Source organism: Macadamia integrifolia, chromosome 5, assembly GCF_013358625.1.
Source record: "Macadamia integrifolia cultivar HAES 741 chromosome 5, SCU_Mint_v3, whole genome shotgun sequence".
Taxonomy (NCBI): Eukaryota; Viridiplantae; Streptophyta; class Magnoliopsida; order Proteales; family Proteaceae; genus Macadamia; species Macadamia integrifolia.
The window spans coordinates 45857801-45881735 of NC_056561.1; the positions used below are offsets into that span (position 1 = coordinate 45857801).

Consider the following 23935-nt stretch of genomic DNA (forward strand, 5'->3'; position numbering starts at 1 on the left):
CTCAACTAGAAGTAGAAATAGAGAACGAAATAACCATAAGGATTGCTATAATCTAGAAGGATCATCTAGAAAATGAGTTGTTTTGAATGCAATCAAACAGAAAAGCAAACATAGATAGTACAGATCTAAATATATTTTTCAGGTTAATGAACTACTGATGATGGTAGAATTATATGGGTAAACCCTTCTCATGGGAGAATGGAAAAATAAAGACACTCTATCTCTCGTGGACAAGGAAAAGAAAAAAAAAAAAAAAAGAAAGAATATAATCACATAATGAATTTTTTCTTGTCTCTGTCTCTCTCTTTAAATTCAAATTATTTTTAATTTTTTCTTTTCTCTTCTTTTTTCGACTTCCAAACATATAAAATGCGTGGACATGAAAAATTGGCTGGGCCAAGGCTGCTTCAAATAAAGGCCGGCGCAGGCCTTGCCTGGTAAGTACACTCTGGGCCTGAAAAATGAGGCTCCGCTAGTGGGTAAGACCCGTGGTCCAGTGCCTTGAGCGAAAAATCCGTATTGACTATTGCGCTCATGGTCAGTCATCTTTGAAAGCCCTGAAAGGTTTCCGAGCTCCGGCCTCTGCCATTGGAGCTGGAAATTTGATCCAACGACTCCAACTTCTGCAACTCCACTACCATTGGAGCATGAAACTAAGCTCTCCTTGTTGTAAGAAAATGAAGCTCCCTAGTCCTTCCCTTGCCCAAAACTATAATATCCGGAAAAGAACGAGAAACCTCTGCTACTCGTCAAGCAGGAGATCTACCGGAGACGAGGAGGAGGAAGAAGGGTTCGTAAGAATTTTGAGGGACATTGTAGTCGGGAGGGATAGCTGGAAAATCTCTTTCAACGACAGTTTCATCTCACACAGGTTAAAGCCTCGCCATGTCGAAAAGGTTTTGATGCAAACCATTGATGATGCCAGGTTAGCCCTTAGGTTCTTCAATTTCCTTGGTCTCCACAAAAATTTTCATCACTCCAAGCTCTCTTTTTGTATCGTAATTCATGCTTTGGTTCACTCTAATCTCTATTGGCCTGCGTGTTTGGTTCTGCAAACTCTTTTGCTTCGTCACCCGACTCCTATGGAAGTTTTCGAATCCTTGATGAATGCATACGAACAATGCCGGTTTTCTTCCAGTCTAGGGTTTGATTTATTGATTCAAGAGTGTGTCCAGAACAAAAGAATTCTGGATGCTGTTGCGATCGTTAAGCTTATGAAGCAGCACAGATTGCTGCCTGAGGTTAGGACTTTCAGCGCAGTATTGAATGGGTTGGTTAGAATTAGGCGTTTTGATATCGTTCTGGATATATTTGGTGAGATCTTAAGGTCTGGTGTTCGTCCGGATTTTTATGTTTACGCGGCGGTGGTTCGGAGCTTTTGTGAATTGAAGGATTTTTCTGGGGCTAGGAATGTAATTCATCACATGGAATCCGATGGGAGTAATCTGAGCACCGTGACCTATAATGTCCTGATCCATGGTCTCTGCAAGAACCAGAAAGTATGGGAGGCTGTTGAGGTGAAGAATTCGCTGAGCCACAAAGGATTGCAAGCTGACACTGTCACTTACTGTACCCTAATTCTTGGCCTTTGCAAGGTGGAAGAAATTGGAGTGGCTTCAGCAATGATGGATGAATTGCTTGAATTAGGATTTGTTCCCAGTGAAGCTGCTTGCTCCTGTCTGGTTGATGCGTTGAGGAGAAAGGGGAATATTGCAGAGTCTTTTGCTCTGGTTGAGAAGCTGGGAAAGTTGGGAATTATAACCAGTTTGTTTGCCTACAATGCCTTGATCAACTCTTTATGCAAAGATGGGAAGCCGGACGAAGCAGAGTCACTTTTTACCAAGATGGGTGAAAATGGTTTGTTTCCCAATGATGTTACTTACTCGATAATGATTGACTCTTTCTGCAAAAGAGGGAAACTGGATGCTGCACTCTGTCTGTTTGATAGAATGACAAAGGCAGGTATAAGAGCAACTGTATATCCATACAATTCTCTGATTAGTGAATACTGTAAGATGGGAAACTTGAAGAAGGCAGGGTATGTTTTCGATGAAATGATTAGCAAGGGACTGCCACCAACTGTTGTGACTTACACATCATTGATAAGTGGGCATTGCAGGGAAGGTTGTCTACATGAAGCTTTTAAGCTTTACTATGAAATGTCTGAGAGAGGCATCTCACCAAACATTTACACGTTCACTGCACTCATTGGTGGTCTTTGCCAAGCAAACTTGATGGTCGAAGCGAACAAGTTGTTCATTGAAATGTTGGAACAGAATGTAACCCCTAATGAAGTAACTTACAATGTATTGATTGATGGTCACTGCAAGGATGGTGATACAGTAAGAGCCTTTGAACTTCTTGATGAGATGATTGGGAAGGGTCTAACACCAGATACATACACCTACAGGCCTCTAATAAGTGGTCTTTGTTTGACAGGCAGAGTGTCTGAAGCCAAAGAATTTGTCGATGACCTTCAGAGAGAAAACTCTAGACTTAATGTGATATGTTATAGTCCACTTTTACGGGGATATTGTGAACAAGGAAGGATACAGGATGCCTTTGATGCTTGTAAAAAAATGGTGGAAACAGGAATTGACATGGATCTTGTTTGCTACGGTGTGCTTATTCATGGTGTTCTAAAACAGCATGATATGGCAAGATTATCTGGGCTACTTAGTGAAATCTGTGATCAAGGTTTGAGGCCTGATGAGGTAATTTATTCCAGCATGGTAGATATGTATTGCAAACAAGGAAACCTTGTGAAGGCCTTTGAGCTTTGGGATAAGATGGCTGGTGAAGGGTGCCTTCCAAATATTGTAACATACACGATTCTGATAAATGGATTGTGTAAAGCAGGGTTTGTGGATAAAGCGGAGCTGCTTTGTAAGGAAATGCTGGCTAGGAATTTGCTTCCAAATCAAATCACTTATGGTTGTTTCCTTGACTACCTCACAAAGGAGGGAGATATGGAGAAAGCTGTGCAGCTACATAAAGCATTAGTTGAAGGGTTTTTAGCTAACACCGTGACTTATAATATACTTATACGAGGTTTCAGTAAATTAGGTAGAACTCAAGATGCTGGTGAGATCCTTATTGAAATGGTAGGCAATGGTATTTCTCCAGATTGCATTAGTTACTCTACAATTATTTATGATTGCTGCAGACGGGGTGATTTGCAGGAAGCTATAAAGCTGTGGGATTCGATGCTGCATAAGGGGTTGGAGCCAGATACTTTGGCATACAATTTTTTGATATATGGGTGCTGTATTAATGGAGAATTAACTAGGGCTTTGGAATTACGTGATGTCATGTTGAGAAGGCGTGTGAAACCAAATTGGGTAACATACAATGCTCTCATTCATGGAACCTGCTTGATGAGTTCTTTCTCATTCCCAATAATGAAAGTTTCGTAAGGGGACTGGAGCAGGCTACCATGAAACAAAGATCTTCTTTCTAAAGAGATTCGATTTGATTCGGAACTATTATATGTCCAAGGTACATCGCATGTTAGTGATGTTTGGAAGGCCAGAAATAGCATTTCCATTTCATATCAAGAAGCAAAAATGGATGGAATATTTTCCAAACTTAAAGTTGTTGAAGATCTTAGTTATAGTGGTTGGTATGCCACTTGAACACAGAGCTAGCTGGTTCTCCTTGAAATGCGTTGAGGCGCAGCAGTTGACTAGGCATCCAGCGGTGAATCATATTTCAACCAGTAAGCAGTGATTTGGACCAGGCCCACCATCGCCTTATGTCCCAGACTCAGAGTTACTTCAGTATCAAGACTAACCATTTTTATTGTCTTTTGATGGGTAAGCAGTGATTTTGATCCATCATTCCTTTTGTATAGTAATACGATTTTGTAGAAGAATGTGAAATTTCACTCTGAATAATGGTCGACATCAAGATGATATAGGCAAATAATTGATTATTGTTCAAGCCCTTGAGATAAAGAGCTCCTAACCAGGCTGTATATTGTGTTGTAAACATACTTTTTGTCTTAAAATTGTTGTATGATATTTAGCATCACGATCCTTCTTACAAATGAAGTTAACTTGGTGCTAATGTACATATTTTGTGTGCATGCATGTGTTGTGTTTTGTCTCCCCCTTACCCCCTTAAACTAATTAAAATCAACATGCTATTAGACGAAGCCACTGAAAGAGAAGGGCTTTATGCCATTGCAGAGCCTTGTGTTTTGTCGTAGAGTCTTCTCTAAATCTCCTCCTGTCTTCACATCCTAGATTTTCTCAACCGCTTCTCACCTCATCTACCTTGTCTACCTCCATTCTTCTCCAAGACGGCGAGTTCTTCCTTGTAGTCTACCAGATGTTGAATTTTTTTTTTTTGCAATTGCTTGTGTTGGTTGTGTTGTGTGGTCTTATTAATGTTCATGCAACTCATAGGCACAAGGTGCACCAGACATGGTTTTGCATGACAACTGTAACTAAAGTTCATGGAATTGAAGGCCTGAAGAACTTATCGTCTTCATTGTTTTCAAGATACGAAGAGAAGCAAAAACAAATTTTGGCAGAAAAGCTTTGGGAGCCCATTGAAAGTTACATGATTTTACATGCAAGCCATTCCTGCTATTGAGTGCCAGTATGTAGTCTATCATTTTGACTTCATGATGGAAGAGAACCGCCGGAAGAGCAGGATTTTCTTGATCACCTGGTAATTGTTAGTTTTGCAAACATTGAGTTAAAATTCCCTATCTTCTACTTGATTTTTTTATTATTATTATTACCTTCATTTCTATTTTCCTTTCCGTTCTTAGGTCTCCTGAAACTTCAAGGGTGAGAGAAATGATTTGTGCCAGTTCCAGGGACAACTTCAACTATTCAAGAGAGACTGGAACTGATCCTACTGAGATGGCCTTGATGTTATTAGAAGCCACGGCAGCTAGGTATGCATAGTAGACTTCACAATGGAGATTTTCTCCTACCGTCTGCTTTGCTCAGGTGAAATGTTTATGGTTTGTGAGGAGTGGATTTCATTCAGGTGAAATGTTGGTCTGTGAGGGGTGGTTGAGAAAATTGAAAGTATGATTTTGCTGATGTGAATGTAGAGGACAATAGCATTCTCCGTTTAAGCATGGTATTTCTAACTAATGTTAATGTTACACTTCGGAGTTCAAATGAGGGTTTGATGAGTTATCCACAGGTTGACTTCATTGCATGGTAAAAGCTCAGACATCCTCCATGCTCCCACATGTGCCTGTTGGTTACTCTTTCTTGGATGATACTAAGATTATTGCTTTGAATTGTCTCCGAATTGGTGTTAATTGATCCTACCTTGTTATGATTCACACACTCCATATCACTGAAGAACTGTTCCTGGTCTATCCCTTCCCCTTTTCTTTTGGTTGGATAATGCTTAATGTTGTTTCAACTCCTTTTTTTTTTTTTTTTGGGGGGGGGGGGGGAGGAGGGGGGGGGGGGTGGGTGGGTGGGTGGGGTGAGTACTTTTTCTTATCCCTCATGGCAGGGGGATTTTCTGTTTTCAGAACTGTTCATCCTTTTACTGCACTAGCAGATTCCCGTTTCTTTTTTTTTTTAATTCCTGTCCTTTTGTTTCTTTACCTTCATGATGTTGTGGGATTTATGTAGTTTGAGGTTTGCTTTTGGCCGCTTCAATATCTAGCCTAATTAAACAGTTGCAGAAGTCATTTCCTCCATGCATCTTTGTTTTGCATGCTCTTTGGTTCCTTTTGAATGCTTCAAACTTAGTTTTGTCTTGAAAGAATTCCTCTATAGTTGGCTTATTCTCAGCTTACAATTTCTTATGGTGGCCATGGAAGCACTAGGTGTGTTCTTGCCATGATTGGTGCAGTTCAAGATTTGGCCTTCTCTAGACCTTGAGGACTTCTGTCTGTTCTTTTTTTTTTTTTTTATCGTATCTTACAAATTTTATTTTATCTATAAAATTTCCTATGCTTGTGAGTAAAGGATTTTAGGTCGGGTAGTTTTATTCCATTTGGATTTTTTATGCTCCTAACGACAAAAGGTTTATAGAATGTTCAAATACCAGTTTAAACGATACATCAGTACAGGTATAAACAAAGTAGGTTTTGAACTGTGCCGGCGACTAGGGAGCTTAATCTGAGTTATTTTTCTGCTTGCTTTGAGAAATTCTCTTATGGCTTGTATAATATTGTAATTAGATAGTATCAGTAGGGAGAGCTGGAGAGGGACATAAATGTAGAAGCTTATGAAATATCAATGGGACCCAAGTATAGTAACTCATGAAATTTAGGGCAGCTGAAATGGGTGATGCTACTGACTGGACTCATTCACTTTATCTGTTTGAGTTTTGACCTTGTGCATCTCACCAGTAGAATGAAGCTGTCACTGGCAATAATGACATGGCCACATGGGAGTGTCACTTCTTTTCATTTATCACTTTCAGAACAAGCAAACATTTTTAGTTATGGAATATCCTATGTTCGATTTGACTATCTCTCTAGTTGTGACACTTCATATGTACATATAACAGATCTGTGATTGCTCATTCAATTCAAGTAAAGTATGTATGAGAGGAGGCTTTACAAGCCCCTTCTTGTTTTGCCAGTATGAAATTGCCATTGACTTGTTATCCAGTTAATAACACCGTGGTTGTTCCTTCATCCTCGGCTGCCAACCGACCCTTTAACATTTCTTCCTTGCATCTACAATATCTTAGCTGCTTAATATGAATCTAATGTCTGAGTTTCTTAAGCTGTATATTTGGTTAGATATTGGCTAGATGCAACTTTGAAAATTACATGCTAAACTCTTACTTGGAACAACTGTAGTTCATGGGTTTTTGTTACCATGTAAAATAGAAAAATGATAGTTGTCTTCAGTTGTGTGCTATTGAACATTCTTGGATCATTGAAGTCTAGACCGGGTCTAATTGCTGAAGTAATAATCCACTTGCATTTTGAGTCGATGAGGCTATAGTGGGAGTGCCATTTTCATTTTGGTTTTGGAGGTCCTTTCTCATATCTGAATATCTGATGTCTCCAAAGAATGTGGTGTCTGGTGGTGGCAAAACAGTCAACTCTAGGAAGGCGGAGAAGCATGAAGAAAATACAACTGCCAACTCTTCAGAGAAAGATGGCCTTACAATGACAAAGCCACCTTCAAACTACAACGGGGAGGCAGAGCAGGATCAAGTGGACACTTCTACCCTATCTGAGAAAGAGTTGGGAAGCCAGTGCCTAGACATCTCTTCTAGATAATTTCTACATCTGTTGCCCAACCCCTTAACAGATATTTTCACTCTGTCTGCAATTCCATTGAAATTGAACTTGGGTGAAGCGGGCGAGGATGGGTCATGTTTTTCAAAAATCAAAGCCCAAAACTGGGTCCCCATGGCTCGACTCAGGCCTGGCCCTGCTGGGTCAGCTCAGTGCAGCTTGGCCCAAAAAGCCCGTGATGAGGGGGGGCTGGGCTGGGCTGGCTGACCCCATACTAATACAAAATCAAGTAATCAACTATCATAAATGACATATTATATATAAGAAAAAGAATGCTACTTGATCGTGTGGTTCCTGTGCCTAAGGCAAGGAATCTATGAATTCACTGCCACCCCCCCCCCCTTCATTGATTTTTCAGCACGTACTCTCGATGGTCCCAAGCTGGTGGTTCCACAGCCCGACAAAAATCTCTTGTCTATTATATATAATGGGAGAAAGAATGCTGTTCCCTGGGCCAGACACAGAGGGTGATGAAATGACCACCCCACCCTTGTGAAATACAAAATGCCCACCCTCCTTTGATGCCCATGTGCACCACCTCATTGGCTCAATGAGATGGCACAAGGGCCATGTGACCGGACCGTTCTATTCCCCATATATATATATATATATATAATATACAAAGAGTTGATTACTTCATTAATTCATTAATATTAAATAATAAAAGCATCTTGGGCCCAACTCAAGTCTACAGCCCAAGATTTACCCAAAAAAAAAAAGCCTGCAGCCCAAGCCCAGACTGGCCTGACCATGGGCATTAAAATCCAACCTTAGCCCAGATCCTGATTTTTCCTGATAGGTCGGCGGGCCAAACTCACAACCTTAGAAAAGTCCTTGCCTAGTGGAAGAAATTTGAAGAGTTGTAGCTGTTTAGGTGGAGTTCATCTTTCGCCCTCCATGTGGTGCATTGGGGGACTTTGCCATTCATAATCCCTTTACTAACTTAAAACTTGGCTTAATAAATCACCAGCTCTTCTCATATTATCTAGAAGATTATATGCATAAGTCTTCTCTAAGATTGAAATATTTTGGTTCCATAATTAATCTAAGGGTGATAGATGTAAACCCAAATAGAGGATATCAAGGAACCACATATCCACATGTTACTTTTTAAGTGTTGAATTTGGTGTCACGTTATTCATTCAACTGTACCACGGTCGTCTCTTGTTTGGTCAATAGAGCTTTACAGCTCCTATACCTGATGATCTAAGCCTTTCCCATCCTTTATATATTGATTAAGAAATAGATTACTTCATATTTTTAAGAAGGATTTTCCACATTCATATTGGACGGTGGCATGTGCTGCTGCCGGTGCATCTTCAAAACCATTCAATTCCTTTCATTTGACCTTTCTGTATTCTTCTTTTGTGGTGGATTATTGGAAGTTGTAATATCAATATTGCAAGGCCTCCCCTCCCCTCTCCTCTCAACAATTGGCTTAAATCAAAAGGGATGGGAAGAAGAAGACCACTTGATCACATGCCCTTATCCCAACATGGGGGTCAATGAGAGGGCGTTTACAGGCATCAACAAGGGATGGGGTCTTCATTTTGCCCCCTTATACTATTTCAATTTGGGCTCATTCTTAATACCTTTAGTTCTCCGATACTCTTTTAATACTTTCCAAAAGTCTCGATCAAGAGATTCTCCCTTAACTGTGGCCTGAAAAAAACCATCTCCATTAACTGTGGCTGAAGAAAACCATCTCCAATATATAATAGTAGAATTGTGATTAGTTAGAGTGTGAAGGAAGGGGAGGGGTTCATCCTTCCTCCTCAAGGTTTGAATCCCTCTTTGATCATTTTCTCCTCTCCCCACGTTTTCCTGCCTTTTTTTTTAATTGATTTGGAGTTTAAAGGACTTCTGGAAGCTTTGGTTTCCATAGGCATTTCCAGGTTTTGTTGGAGGTTTGCTGATAAATGAAACACGACACACTTAAAATAAGTTGAGCATAAAAAAGTGGTGACAAGGAAAGAACGCACTTAACCCTCTCGCGTCAGCTCTGACGTAACAAGAAACACGAAACTGAGAAACTTCAGTTGCACTATAACTGCTACTAATTTAACTCCCCCATTTTAATCATTGACCATTTCAACCAATTCAGCTAGGGAAAATGCTCTTTGGAAGAAAGGCTCACTATGCTCTCTTGTCTCTCAAAGATTTGGAGTTTGTTTTCACACACGTGAACCAAGTTGAATCAGGTAATGACGAAACCCTAATGTGTATCCCGATTTTCCTCTTCGGGTTTATCTTTCCCGGCGTCGGTGGTTTGTTGTTAGATGAATGTGTTCGAAGTTAGGATTTGTCAAGAATTGCATCCCATTGATACTTGACTCTTATCTGCCTCAACTTCTTGTGTGCAACTTGTGCATCCATATGGTAGAGACTTGAATCACTAATTACTAATGGATGATGATCGATCGTAGAGAGGTCCATATAGTATGTGATAGTATGTGGGGGTGAGAATGGCTGGGTCATTGATGGGAAATGAAACTTGTTCTTATACCACCTTCCATAATCAATACTAGCATCAATGCTAGTATTGATGCTAGTATTGATTATGGAAGGTGGTATGAGACCAAGTTTCATTTCCCATTTGGAAGTACAATTGATAATCAGAATAGGAGATAGGGATTTTGTCGGGTGGCTTTTGTGGAGTGGGGTGGGGTGGGGTGGGGGAGGTTTCATTTCTAAAGATAAGATTTTTTCTTAAAGCCCATAAGAAATACCAAGTTGTAGATCCAATGCTTAGGACACGGCTAGATTCCAGTTTTGGTTATATTTGGCCTTAACAATAGTCTGATGCTGATTAGGTCAAACACATATTATCATATTGAGTGAATGCATTATAAATACCCGGAGAAACTGTAGGTCTGTAGCCCATTTTCTATTTGAAAAATTAAAGGAAAAAAGGAGATGGCAAGAAACAATTAGATTCTTAAATATTGAGTTTAGACTAGGATTTTCATACCAAAGAAACAATTAGATTCTGATAATAGTCTATTTAATGAAGTCGGAGTAGGTATATAAATGACTAGTCAAAAATCCGTATTTTATTCCTGTTTTTATGCATTTAGGGGAATCAATATTTAAAAAATCAAAATTTGAAAATTATCTAAATCTGCTCGAAAGCTAATCAGGTATGATATTGATATTTCAATTTTAGAATTAATATGATTAAATAATAATTTTATGATACCCAAATACCCATATCAAATTCGTGGGTATATTATAAGTAATGAAATGAATAAAAGATTCCCAAGGACATCTATATAATTTCAAATATGACACTTTCAACATCCACCTTAGTATAGGTAATGAATTCAACCCACACCTTTCCAGTCTTCTCTCTTTTTTTCTTTTTTTGGTAAAACCCATCTAGTTTTCTCATATCTTCATCTTCTCTAACTCTCTACCGCTCAATGCCACTTTCTCCAAATTCAAGTCTTCACACTTCAATTTTCAGGGAATCAAATAGATGGTCGAAAATCCATATTGAATTTATGTTTATAATCATTTAGGGGATTTTTTGTTTTTCAAGACCTGAATTTGAGAAGGGAGGGAAAAGATCAAGTCTTCACACGTTTTTTTTGGAGTGAAAACGCCTTCTCTATTATTAGTGCTCCAATGAGAATGAGCTTGTAGCTTAATGGGCATTGCCAATTATAGGTCTGGCATAAGACGTTGGAGGGTATACGTTCGAACCTCTGTCCATCCCACCTTATCTCCCCCCTCCTCCCCCTTCCCTTTCCTATGGGCCAGGTCTAAAAGCTTTAGATGCTGATTGGTTAGTCAATGACCATAAAGAAAAAAAGAAGAAGAAGAAGAAGAAGAAGAAGAAGAAGAAGAGAAGAGAAGAGGGATTCCATTTATTTGATTATACCAGTATCATGGGCCCAAAATTTGTTTATGACCTATCACTCCAATCTAATGGTCAAATTGAAGAAAATAGCCTCTACATGGCCATAAGAGATTGACACACATGGCATAAATTAGAATAATCTTTCCTAATAACATTAAAAACCAAATTAGTGTTGGGTGTGTAAGATCATACCAACACTACTAGCAAGTGGCAACTCATAATAATTTAAAGTCATTGTTTTGGGGCCATAACCATACAAGTTGAGGTCTCTCAAAGAATAATAAAAAAAAAAAAAAAAGAATTGAAGATTTGACAATTTTAGGGTAACCTCTTTTAGTAGACATGATATAGACTATAGAGTGGCGTGCATTAGCAAGTGATGACATATTTAAGCCATCAAAATGGATCATAATTGAGGTTAGGTTTAATAATGCTATGCTACTGTAGAACCAGCTTCTGCATCTAATCAATGGTTTCACCCATCATGATTGAAGGGTTTCAACTGTCAGGACCCAGATACAAACTTTTTTTTTAAGCTAACCCTGTAAACCAGAACGACCCAAACCCAGTCCATGGTTGGCTAAGCCCAAAATAAGAAAGGAAATGGAGAAGGAAGCTATATGGCCATTCTTGAGACTTGAGAGACAGAAATTGAGCATTTTTTACTCGAGATTTTCTTCATGCGAAAACTAAATCTGAAACTGTATTCAACATGAACATGTATAAGAAACTTGTACCCCAAAAAAGACCTGATCAATGTTCTTGGTGGATACTATAGATATGTATGGTAGGTTTAACTATAATTGCTTTTGAGCCAAAAAAGGATATACAGTAATTAGGACTTCCAAGTGTCACGTGGCAACACCAGATATTCATGTGGCAACGCCTGATTCAGGAACATAACTTAGTCTCTCCACCTCCCATATCAACTTAGATGTAATCTCATCATATTCTGGGACATACTCCTGCCGATAACAAGATTAAGAGAAAATTAGGAATCTTAAATGTCTATAAATTAACTAACAAATGGATTGGAGAATCTGAGTTGTCTTAAACCAGCCCCATTCAATCAAGACAGAAGACAACAAGTACCAACCAGTCCAATATTATATTAAGACACTAAGCATATACTCAGGCTTCTAAATGAAGCAGCTATAAGTATAAAAAGGAAGGAATGAAATAGTCAACATCAAGAATACCCCAATAAGTTTTAAAAAGTAGTCTCTAGTTGTTTTAAGAGAGCCACATCCTTGGTGATCAATGCACTTTATTAATTAATTGTTAATACCTCAAGCTCCCTCACTAATTGCTTGGCTGTTGGGGCAGATATGATAATACGCCGTGCAGAAGGGGAGATAAAGCCTTCATCGACGGCCTTATCTATGAAAGATAACAAGGAATTGTAGTATCCATCCACATTCAAGAGGCCCACCTGCATAAACTCTAAAGTTAATTCACAGTATAATACTAAAGTTTAAAACATTAATCAATGGACCATTACATGACCAAAGCTATAAGCAAACATGAACTTTTGACTCAAGGTTTTTCTATTTTTAATTTTCCATATCTTTTCCCCTATTCTGAAGCAAATCCTCTCGAATGCAGGAAATCGAATAAAACCTTAAAAGCATATCTCACATAGTTCATGCTAGCAGAAAACTCATTTCTAGTTCTTCTATGTGAAACAACAAAAGTAAAGTAAATAACTTTAACCATTGCATATCATATATCTAAAAAGATATAGGACTCTTAAGGAAATGATAAATCCAAAAGGGCATTTTATATGATCCTGTTTAGCTAGAATCAAGGCCGAAAGTTGGATTGACTCTCAAGTTTCATGTGACAATGTAGTTTTCTTTGACCCTTGCCTTCAGAAATTACTGCCAAAGAAAAATTGCTCTTATACTAAACCTAAGAAGTCAACAGGTAATTGAAGTCAAATGCTAAGAAATAAGAACTTAATCAAACACTCAAAGTCTTAAACCGCGTATCTTATATGCGACAGCTAAAATTAATCACACTTAAACAGCATATCTTGCATATGACATCCTATTATTTTGAAGTAATTATGGCATAAGTGGAATCAGAATGCCATAATTATAATGCATACTTAAACTTTTGATAAATGAGATGAGAAATCAAAACATTGAAATTTTATTACATATTAACATAATTACTTTTAACAAGTTTAACATAAAGTGGATTAAATCTAAAGCCCTACTTAGAGATTTTTGAAGCTTACAGGTTTTTTATGGATCCCAAGCTGGGCCCAAGTAATGACTTCCAGCAGTTCTTCAAGAGTTCCATACCCACCTGATGTTTGAAGTTGGAAAAGAAGAAAAATAATAACATTAAGAGAGTGAAAGTTGATATAGGAATTCATGAGCAAAAAGAGGATTTCTCAATGGAAAATTTGAAGTCTTTGAACCCATACCAGGAAGGGCAATGAAGGCATCAGCTTGACGAGCCATCTCAGCTTTCCTCTGGTGCATGTCAGATACAGCTCTCACTTCTCCAACAGTCTCACCAGTAATCTGAGAAAGAAATTTTAAGAAAATTTACAACCCAACATATCTTTCCCTATCTTAAATTATATTCCAAGTTCTTGATAAGCCTCTTAACTTTATGGTTCTAGAGTCATTTCTTTATAGCCTAATCTAGGAAAGATTGCACTGGACAATAAGAACAACAGAAAAAGAAGGGGGGCTTGTCTCAATCAAAGCTTCCAGTACATACCTCTCTAGGCATGAGAGTCCTGGGTATAACCCTGCAAAAAGAACCCATCAACCATATTAAATCATCAGTACCAGTGTACCACATACAGTATCATAATACTTTTCTTGCAAATAAAGATTTCAGTAGAAAGTGGTTTTAAAAAAGTATACATTTCAGTACAGATTACAAGATTACAGAATAAACTTTTCTTTCCATTTGCTTTCCCCAAAAGAGAGCTTCTACTGGTGAGAAAGGACAAAAAAGTTTCTAAACTTTTTACACCAAAACCCTTTTAAGTTCTACCTAGAACTATAGAAGTTGCAGTTTGTACTGACATTGCCAATATCAAAACCGATTCCATTCTTTAAGGTTACAACTGAAGAAACTCCTCAGAACTTTCCCAAACAAAAATAAAATTCCATTACCAAAACCCATTTGAAATTTCCTTGAGAATGTTTTGGAGAGAGAGAGAGAGAGAGAGAACAAACCCTAGAACGTGGCGCCCACCATCATGAACAGCCTGAGAAACAAGACCCATTAGTCCCACGCTCCCACCACCATAGACCAAATCAATCCTTCTCTCCACCTTCAAGCACATCGAAATACAAACCCACGTAAGACGTGTCACAGATAACAAGAGCATCATCAAGGAAAAACCATCATCAAGTGTTATATATATATATATATATATATTAAGATCCAATAAAATGAAATGAAACCCATCACTCCCTCAGAAGAAGTCACCAAAGTGATAAGTACTTCATGGAACAAAAAAAAATAGAGGGATAGTGTTTGTGGAGAAGCCCAAGAGGGAACCATAACATGCTTACTGAGTCATGATATCAAAGCTTGCACGTTTGCTCCCTAGGGAAAAGCAGAAGAGTTTTTTTATTTCAAAATTTTTTTTAAAAATATTTTTATTCTCTCCCCTTCCCCGGGATCATGCAAGAAGGCTGCCCAACAGACAGCCGGGTTACAGCTAGCAATTTTTCATGCCAACAATAAACTCAAAACACCCATCACTCAATTCACCATCACCAACAATAATAATCCCACGTTGAAGGCCTGTGATCTTACAACTCATACACTAATAACACATTTACAGTTTCCAAACCCACCACCACCACCAACAATAACAACAAGAACAAGAACAAGAACAAGAAGCCCTAAGATTCATAAAACCCAGGCATTTCCAGAATTAATGAGATTTCCAGGAAACCATAAATCTGAAAATATATAAGAGAAACAGAAAAGGAAAGAAGGAAATCAATTGAGAAAACAGATTAGGAAAAACTGAATTGCATTACCCATCAAAGGAAATTACGTGAAAAAAGATTTTGAATCGTACAAAAAATGTGGGCTTTGATCAGAAGAACCAAAAAAGAAGAAAGAGAAGGACATGAATTATTATTAATATTATTACCAGTTCCTTCCCCAACTCAACTGCAGCTTCTTGATAACTTGTCTTCTTCCCTGAACTGCTCCCACAGAACACGCAAATCCTCTTGAACCTCGACTTTGTCTCTTCCATTTCCCTCTCTATCTCTATCTCTTTCTCTTTCTCTTTATCTCTTCTGTGAAACCAACAAACAAGAACAAGCAATGGGTAGAGACTAGAGAGAGAATGAGAATAAAAGAGAGAATTTAATATAAGAACCCTCTAACCCTACTAGAAGCCCTACAATCCTATAACTCCCCTAACTCCCCTAACTCCCCTACTCTACAATCTACACATTATTACTTTATAAACACAAATCTCAACTCCATCGCGCCGACGAAGAAATAAAGGATATTCCAAGAAGAATAAAAATGGGAGAAAACATAAGAAAGGGCAAAAAGGTCATTAAAAACTGAATTAAGGGGGGTGGGGTTTGGAGAAATAAAATCATTGAACTTGGTTGCTCATTGAAATTTTAATTTAATATTGACTCCTTCCTTCCAATTTGTTTGATGGTTTCTTCTATTTGGTCTTATTTATTTGGCACGCTGCTCACGTGTAACCTTTTGTACCACTTAAATGTCAATGGCCGGATAAAACGCCCCTCCCCACCCTACAATAACTAAAGTTAGGAATGATTGTTATTAAAATAAAGGAAAAAATGAGTATTTAAATCTTTTTTTTTTTCTTATATAAGTATTAAATCATGTCATGTATATAAGGGAGGAGTTATCAAATATATTATCCTCCCCACATTAAATTTCTATCATTTGGATGATTTGATGATATAAATATTATGGCATACATGGAAATATGGCATTAAGAGGGTTGGGAGAAGGTCTAAGGTGGTGGTGACATTTGGTTGAGTTGATTGAATAAAGGATCACGTGGCATTTATTATTATTGATTTGGAGTGATTTGTCATTCATCAATTAATTAGATTAGATGTATAATGTGATCATGGATATTAATTGCATTTATTAATACATAAAGACAATTTTTTAGAACAATACATAAAAGGATTTTTTTAGTTATATAATTTGGCCTTCATCTCTTCCAAGTAATTAAAATTCTTTATTTTTTAAACATAATAAAAATTTTAGAACCCAAGTTAAGGCCTAGATAAAGCACATTAGAAGGAAGGTTTCTAAATAAATAAATAAATAATGGTATGAGTGGAATTGCACCAAAGTTCAATTTCACAACTATACTTGCAATTATATGGAGTCAAATCCACTCTCCCCTTTTTTATTTTTTGGAGCTTGAATCTAATCTAATGGTTAGTACTCATGGAAAATATAATCGTTCTCTTCCACTTTGATCGTGGTATATTTCTTGTCAAATATATTTTTTTAAATTAATATAGACGAATCTATAAAACCAAACTCTGGCTACATGGAAATTGGTGGCCTTAACCATATATACATATATGTGTGCGTATGTGTGTGTTTTCTTTTAATATTTTTTAATTGTTACTAATTGGGTCAAACTTTGAACACTTTGTAGTACCTTTTTACCTTATGAACATATCAAAGGCTAGCTATAGTTGTTTTATTTTGCTGTCAATCTTAACTATCTTGAGTTTGACCACCACTCCCTCCTCCTAATGTCCCTCCCTATCCGCCCTCCCCCTCCCTCCCCACAAAAAAAAAAAAAAGAGAATATTTTTTTAACCTTTTGTGCAAGTATTGTATAAAGGGTTTCCAAGAGTCCGACTATTATTTACTATGTAAATAAAGTCATTTTCCTTTCTTCTTACCACCCCTCCCCCCTCCCCCCCCTCAACAAAAAAAAAACACACATTCTTTAGTAATTCTGAACTGTTGAAATGTAGGCAAAAGTGGCAAGACAAAATTTATAATTGATTTTTTTTATTTTCATATACTTATACTTGAATTAAGACCTTATGTTTTTTATACTTCCATTTTGAGCAAACACTCTCAAAGGAGAGGAATTTATTGTGGGGTGTGGGGGATCTATTGACTAAACAAATTGGCCAAAAATGCACATACTTTAATAATTCTGAACAGTTAAAATGTTGGCAAAATGGCAAAAACAAAAATATTATAATTAATTTTTTTTATTTTCAATAACTTATACTTGAATTAAGGACCTTTCCTTTTGAGCAAACACTCCCAAAAGGGAGGAATTTAATGTGGGGTGTGGAGGCATTTATTGACTAAACAAAGTACTTCCATAACACCACAATGAGGGTAGCTCAATTTTATTTTTATTTTTTTATTATTATTATTATTTTATTTATTTACTTTTTTTTTTTTTTTTTTTGCCCTTTTGATGGAACGGTAGCTCAGATTTTGATACTTAACAATGTTGTTTTCTTATCCAATACCCCATTGGTCTAGTTAACACATCATATGCCGAGCACAGGGTTTTATAGGAATTGCATTCTACATTATTATTATTATTTTTTTTTTTATTATTATTATTATTATAACAGCATTCCCCATTGATTTTTTCCCCCAAAGAGCGATGTTACATAAAAATGTCCTTATTGTTTTTACTTGAAAATAAATGGAACATTATATACAATAGTATTTGCTTAAATTACCAAAAACAATAGACCTAATCATCATTAGCCATTGATCTGTTCAAGTCATACTTTGAAACAAGATGTGATGAGCAAAGGTTATGCGGATGCAAACTGACCTCTATTGTTTACCCATGCCTGCATGTAGGGTCATCACTAATCTATTCTTTAAAAATAAAAAAAGATGACCACTCTATTTTTGTTGTGTTACAGATTATATATTCTCATTGAATGATTTTCAATGATCACATGGATAACGGCTTAATCAACAAGTAATAAAGCCAATTGGACTGGAAGAGTAAATGTTGGTTATGCGAATCCCACCATGGAAGGGTTACATTTGTTTTTGCTTGGTTGGGAGTTGGGACCATTGTTAGTTAAAACGGGAACGGTAAAAAAACAGAAATATACGGTACGGGTTTTAAACAGATAAAAACAATGAACTATACGGTCAAAAAAACAGGGAACGACAAACGGACGAAAACGAACGATACGAGTATTAAACATGTAGTTTTCAAAAAAACGAAACAAAAAAAACGGTAGTATACTCATGCAATTTGAGAGATTATTACCTGTATACATGCATCTAATATTCCAAAAGCTCTAGGAATCCCAAGATAAAATAGTCCAATGGGCTACAAGAAAATGAGATGTTGTTAACTTTAGCTTATCTTTACTCATTGGGCTATAAGAAGATGAGATTTTTTTCCTATAAATAGCATGAAAGTTAAAAATAAAAAACCAAGTACCATATTGTCTTCACTCTTCACTTTTACTAATAGGTTTTTTTTTTTTTTTTTTTAAATAAAATTCTTATTTTACCCTTGAAAAACGGAAACGCGTTTAAAACGGATTCTTTTGCCGTTTCCGTTTTTTTCCGTATTGTATGGAAGCATACGGTAAAACGTGTTTTAAACGGCAAAAAAACGCGAACGCGTTTAAAACGCATTTTAACTAACAGTGGTTGGGACTTGAGAATGCTAGATGATATAGGGATCTTGGTGTTAATATATATATATATATATATATATATATATATATATATATATATATATATATGTGGGAGATTTTTCTTTTTTTTGGCCACACGATTGAGGAGCCGAGAGATCCCTACTCCCCTTCCCTCCCTCCCTCGAGTGGCTTAGATGGCCTATGACCTCTCTCACTATGATTTTAGAAAAACTTGACCCTTCATATAATATTTGATCATGAGAAAAGTTCATGTTTTATTATCTCCTAATTAATAAATATAGAACAACAAATTAGTTTGAAAAGGAAAAAAGTGTATTAGCTTAAAGGTCCAGTCCAATATTTTTCTTTAACAAATGTTTTTTCTTCCTTTGAAATTAAAATAGTGTCATTGAAATGTCACTACTTGTCTTTAACAAAAAAAAAAAAAAAAAAGTAATGATATCTACCTAACATACATGAAATATGAAAAACTCATTGGATTAGTAGAGTTTTTGCTATTAAAAAATAAAAATAAAAAATAAAATAAAAATTGCTCATTTGCATGTTTTTATGCTCAAATATAGACGGATGCAAAAAGGCCACATTACGCTTGCTTAAATGCCTTTGCACTCTCTCCAGCTTTTCCCCATTGACTTGCACCTATTCATGATTCAGGTTCGCGAAAGCTACTCCCCACTCAAAGTCTCACACTATTTTTTTCTCAATTTGATCTATATAAATTTTAGGAAAAAAAAAATTACTTGATTGCATGTTCTCTAAGCCTAAATACATGATTACCCCTTATGACAAACAAACGAAATCCCATCCCGATTTATCCTTCAAATGATCTCTCCCATTTTCTTTAGGGAAAATTACATGATTTCCCACTTATGGGTTTCTCTTTACAAAATTATTCATCAAAAGTTTCAGTTAACAAAAATACCCAAAATTAAGTTTTCCTTTATAAAATTACCCATTTTAAGTTTAACTTAACAAAAATACCCAAAATTGAGTTTGAGTTTACAAAACTACCCACTCAAAGTTTTAGTAGTAAAAAAATACATGATTATATGTGAAAGATGAAGAATCATTATTTTTTGTAGTTTCGTAAACCCAAACCTAATTTTAGGTATTTTTGTTAACTGAAACTTCAGGTGAGTAGTTTTGTAAACCCAAACCCAATTTTAAATATTTTTGTTGACCAAAAATTTTTGTGAATAATTTTGTAAAGAAAAACTCAAAAATGCATAATCATGTAATTTTCCCTTTTCTTTATCCTATGCAAATTCCAACCATGATCCTAAACCCTTGTGCAAATTACAACGTGGAGGCTTCATAGCCTTCAACTCTAGATCAGATTTGTAGTGGAAAGTGGGACCGCAGCGGCTGATTCAAAAATGAGGGAATGATCCTTGTTCAGATGAGAGGTGGGGACTGAAAAATGCCTCTCTGACTTGGCCGTCATCGGGAAAGACAATTCCTATTTTGCTTCTTTGAGGAATGATTCGCCGTGCATAACTACAAACGGCTCCGGCCGGCCCGAGGAGAGAGATATTGAGAGCATTCGTTCCGACTCTCCATTCCTCTGACAAGTTTGGTTGATTTGATAGGTCTCAAGTTAGATTATGAAAATTGGAACACTATCCGCCGATGAAGGTACGCGATTATATAATCGATGTAGAAAAGATCAAACTACTGTTACACTAAAGATGTTTTTGCATGTTCTTTCCGTGGTCAGCATGCTAGTTTATACATGTAATAATAGGGTAATGTTCTCATGTTTGAATGATTTTTAGAGTCGTATTTTCAGAATTTTATGTAACTTTTGATCATCATTTTAATCATTATCTTATTATATATTTGCAAAATTAAGCTGAAAATGGAAGATGACAACAATGCAAAACCTTATATAAGTTATAGATAAATGTTTTTTTAGAAAGAATTGTGGATCATGTGCATATGTGAGGATTAATTGGAATACACAAAGAAGCATCCACAAAGAGGTCGATTTCCCTTCCGCAGGTCGTTTTACATTCCCATGTGTCTCAGTAAAACTGTACAAGGGCGACACCCCCTCACATAGAACTTTTTCCTATAAGTTATGAGAAAAAGAACCCTCATAATTTTGTGTAGGAAACACCATTGGTTAATATGACATTTTTTGTACTATACCGATAGGATTTTTTCTCCCATTACGGCACTATAGTGATATGTAAACTTTACAAAAATTCATCAAACTATTAACATTATTATTATTATTATTATTATTATTTAATCTTTATAGAAATAGTTTGTGGATTTTTTTTTTTTCTTTCTAGTCATCTGATAAATTTTGGATCAAAATCATTTGTTTTTCTTATTCCTGTTTTTCCTTGTTTTGCTACCTGCAGAACACGACACGTAGACAACAGAGGATTCAACGGTCAAGATTGGATGAAAATTATTACATCCAGTGCGTTAATCTTAAAATCCACGTATTGTGTTCTACATATAGCAAAACAAAGAAAAACAGGATGAAAAAAACAGAATATTACTTTCCTAAATTTTGGGGTGAAAATCTGATATATTCACTCACATGCATCCTCAGGAGGCTCATACACCCTTTGCCATAATAATGGAAGGGTGTGAGAAAGCGAATAAAAGAACCGTGTAGCTGTGTAGGTAAAGATTAAATGAAGCGGGGACAATACGTATACTACAGTACGTACTAGTTGATGTGATGAGTGATGAGTGATGAGTGATGATGATGATGGAATGGTAATGGTAATGGCTAATGGTCATGGGGTTTGCATTTAAGAAGGAAGGGATGGAGGGAGGCAGAAGGCAATGCCCAATTGGCCATAACTGACGGTTGTACTGCTCTGTCGCTTCTTTCGAGGCTTTGTGGATGAATTAAACCCTATTAAGCGAGACGAGATGGTGACAGAGTATTGACAGTGACAAATGGAGAATTAAAGTCTCCCGCACGTGCAATCAGCCGCCGGCGACAAAGGCACCGACGCAGATCCACGAATCCCTATAGATATGTATATCTTTGTCTCTCTTCGGTCTTGTCTTCTCTTTCAAATCAATCCCTCTCTCTCTAGCTGAACGAAGCAGAGACAAAGACGAGACACCGTAGCTTTCAGAAATCAGAAATGAGATCTTCCGATCCTCTTCATCTTCGTTCCTAGGTATGCCAGACCTGTACGTAGTTTAGTTTTGGCCATTTGGGTCACTGTTGTTAAGTGAGGTGGTTGCGATCGAATTGCGATCGCCATTCTATATATATATATATATATATATATATATATATATATATATATATATATAAAGCCTGTCTGTGATGGGGTGATGTGTAGCTGATGAGTTCCCGACCAAGAAGCTCCACAAATCTTCCTATTTATATTATTTGGTTCAATAGTGTGACAAGTGACGACACTGATCATTCCATGAATCCATGCTCCTCCTCTCCTCCTTCTCCTCCTCCTCCTCCTCCTCCTCCTCCTCCTTACCTTTTTTTGTGAATTCAAATGACGGAAAGCTCCTCCTCCTTACCTTTTTTTGTGAATTCAAATGACGGAAAGCAAATTGTAGTATCTTAGAATCTTTATACTATCTCTTCATTGTCGGAGAGGGGGAATTTCCTCTCTCTCTCTCTCCCATATATATATATATATCTATATACACTTGGCATTTGCACAAGTATTTCCTTTTCGGGTTCCCACTAACCAAAATTTTCATTCCTTGGTATTAGACTTCTAATATTATTGTAATATACTGTTTAGATTTTCTATAAAAAAATAAATTAAAAAATATAATGTCTACTTAATTTAATATTTTCATTTGGACAGAGGTTTCCCACAACGATGGAATAGAAAATCACACAAATGAAAATAAATAAGATGGATTCATTCAATAGGAAACACATATTTAGTATAAGAAGAGAGATGTCATTCCGAATCCCAATCCTATCACTTATATGCGAAAGAGCATGGAAAGAAATTCCAACTCGTGAGGATCTTTTTCCTATCTCATTAAACATCTATGTTTTCCAAACTCTTTATGATTCAAGGAAATAATTTTATTGTCACTTGGGCTCGTAGCAAAAAAAAAAGAAAGAGGAATAATTTACTTCTTTTAAGTTCATAAATATCTTTTTAAATTTTAATATTCTTTTTTCTAAATACCCTTCAAGATTTCATTTCATCAACTGCAAGCCTGAATAGCAAAAAAGTTCTTGCAAGTCGAGTAGCAACAAAATTTCATTCACGATTCATATCATGCTTTCACAAGATGAATTTCCACCAAACAAGGAGAAACCAATCAAATTGACAGCTTTTAAACTTTCAAATTTAGAAAGATAGAGGGATCCAACACAATTAGCGGCAGCCATTTGGTAGTGGATTCCAAAAGGTTGCCATCACTTACTTTTCCTTTGCTTCTCTTTTTCCATGGTTGAAGTGGACATGCAATTTTAGTGGTACTTTACATATGAGGTAAGTCACTCAATGCAACGTATCTCATCTTCAAATGGAGTAATTATGTGTTCGCTCATATGGAACTGTCATTTGATATGTTCTGTTTTTCTTGAAAGGTTTCTTCTTGTGCTATGACAATCTGGAACCATCTTGTCTTAGGCTTTAAGGACCAAGGAGCCCACTTGCCTTCTGTCTTTTTAATGATCTTATAAATTTTTTTTTCCTACCATTTTTACAGTATTATGAGGTGCTTTGCTAAGACAAATCATGTGAACTTCACTTAAAATGGACATTCAATTTTATTGTCAACTTCGGCTAGGGTCCCATTATGTTTTATTTTTGAAGTCATATCATTGGAGCTTTCTATAGATATAGTGTCGGCACAGTACTTGGATCACAGAAATCCAAAAGCAAGAAATATATCTCATGTGTCTTACATTCTATGGTACCACGTGCCTATATGTCATGAGAATTGTATCTTTAACTTGATTTATGTTCAAATAAGGGGATTAAGTGCCATAATGAAAATAATTGAATGATTGTAAAATTCACATTAAGCCCTAATTGTTTGGACTTTCATAATCTAAATTGTTCTTAAGAAGAAAGAAACTATTTTGATTTTAAAGAAGAATCATTTGTCAGGGAAAACAAATGTATTCAGTGTATGAGACTCCCACCACTATGGGGTTTGGAGATGATCATAGTGTAAGCAACTTTA

At 36.5% G+C, this 23935-nt stretch overlaps 2 protein-coding genes across 4 annotated transcripts; one reads left to right on the forward strand and one right to left on the reverse strand.

The window, feature by feature from the left end:
- The first annotated feature begins 493 nt into the window (after window positions 1-493).
- Window positions 494-5287, forward strand: LOC122078540 (putative pentatricopeptide repeat-containing protein At5g59900). 3 transcript variants are annotated; one of them, XM_042644560.1, is made up of 4 exons: window positions 825-925; window positions 1090-3815; window positions 4410-4677; window positions 4781-5163. In XM_042644560.1, the coding sequence occupies exons 1-2, from the start codon at window positions 916-918 to the stop codon at window positions 3414-3416; spliced, it is 2337 nt and encodes a 778-aa protein (XP_042500494.1). In that variant the 5' UTR covers window positions 825-915; the 3' UTR covers window positions 3417-3815; window positions 4410-4677; window positions 4781-5163. The 3 variants fall into 3 exon arrangements, with proteins under 3 accessions (XP_042500491.1, XP_042500492.1, XP_042500494.1); XM_042644557.1 differs by having other exon boundaries at window positions 494-3815; window positions 4781-5287; XM_042644558.1 differs by having other exon boundaries at window positions 494-3815; window positions 4506-4677; window positions 4781-5287.
- Window positions 5288-11748: 6461 nt separating this feature from the next.
- LOC122080149 (cytokinin riboside 5'-monophosphate phosphoribohydrolase LOG7) lies at window positions 11749-15512 on the reverse strand. The gene is made up of 7 exons (XM_042647054.1): window positions 15244-15512; window positions 14309-14406; window positions 13842-13872; window positions 13540-13639; window positions 13348-13418; window positions 12394-12537; window positions 11749-12070 (listed from the first exon to the last, which is right to left on the reverse strand). Exons 1-7 carry the CDS (start codon window positions 15349-15351, stop codon window positions 11978-11980), a joined length of 645 nt encoding a protein of 214 aa, XP_042502988.1. The 5' UTR covers window positions 15352-15512; the 3' UTR covers window positions 11749-11977.
- Between the last annotated feature and the right edge of the window lie 8423 nt (window positions 15513-23935).

Coding starts and splice junctions, on each gene's coding strand:
- LOC122078540 (XM_042644557.1), top strand. CDS start 648: ATGAAACTAAGCTCTCCTTGTTGTAAGAAAATGAAGCTCCCTAGTCCT.
- LOC122080149 (XM_042647054.1), bottom strand. CDS start 15,351: ATGGAAGAGACAAAGTCGAGGTTCAAGAGGATTTGCGTGTTCTGTGGG. Junction 14,407..15,243: donor TTGAGTTGGGGAAGGAACTG/GTAATAATATTA, acceptor ATGTGCTTGAAG/GTGGAGAGAAGGATTGATTT. Junction 13,873..14,308: donor GGTGGGCGCCACGTTCTAGG/GTTTGTTCTCTC, acceptor TTCTTTTTGCAG/GGTTATACCCAGGACTCTCA.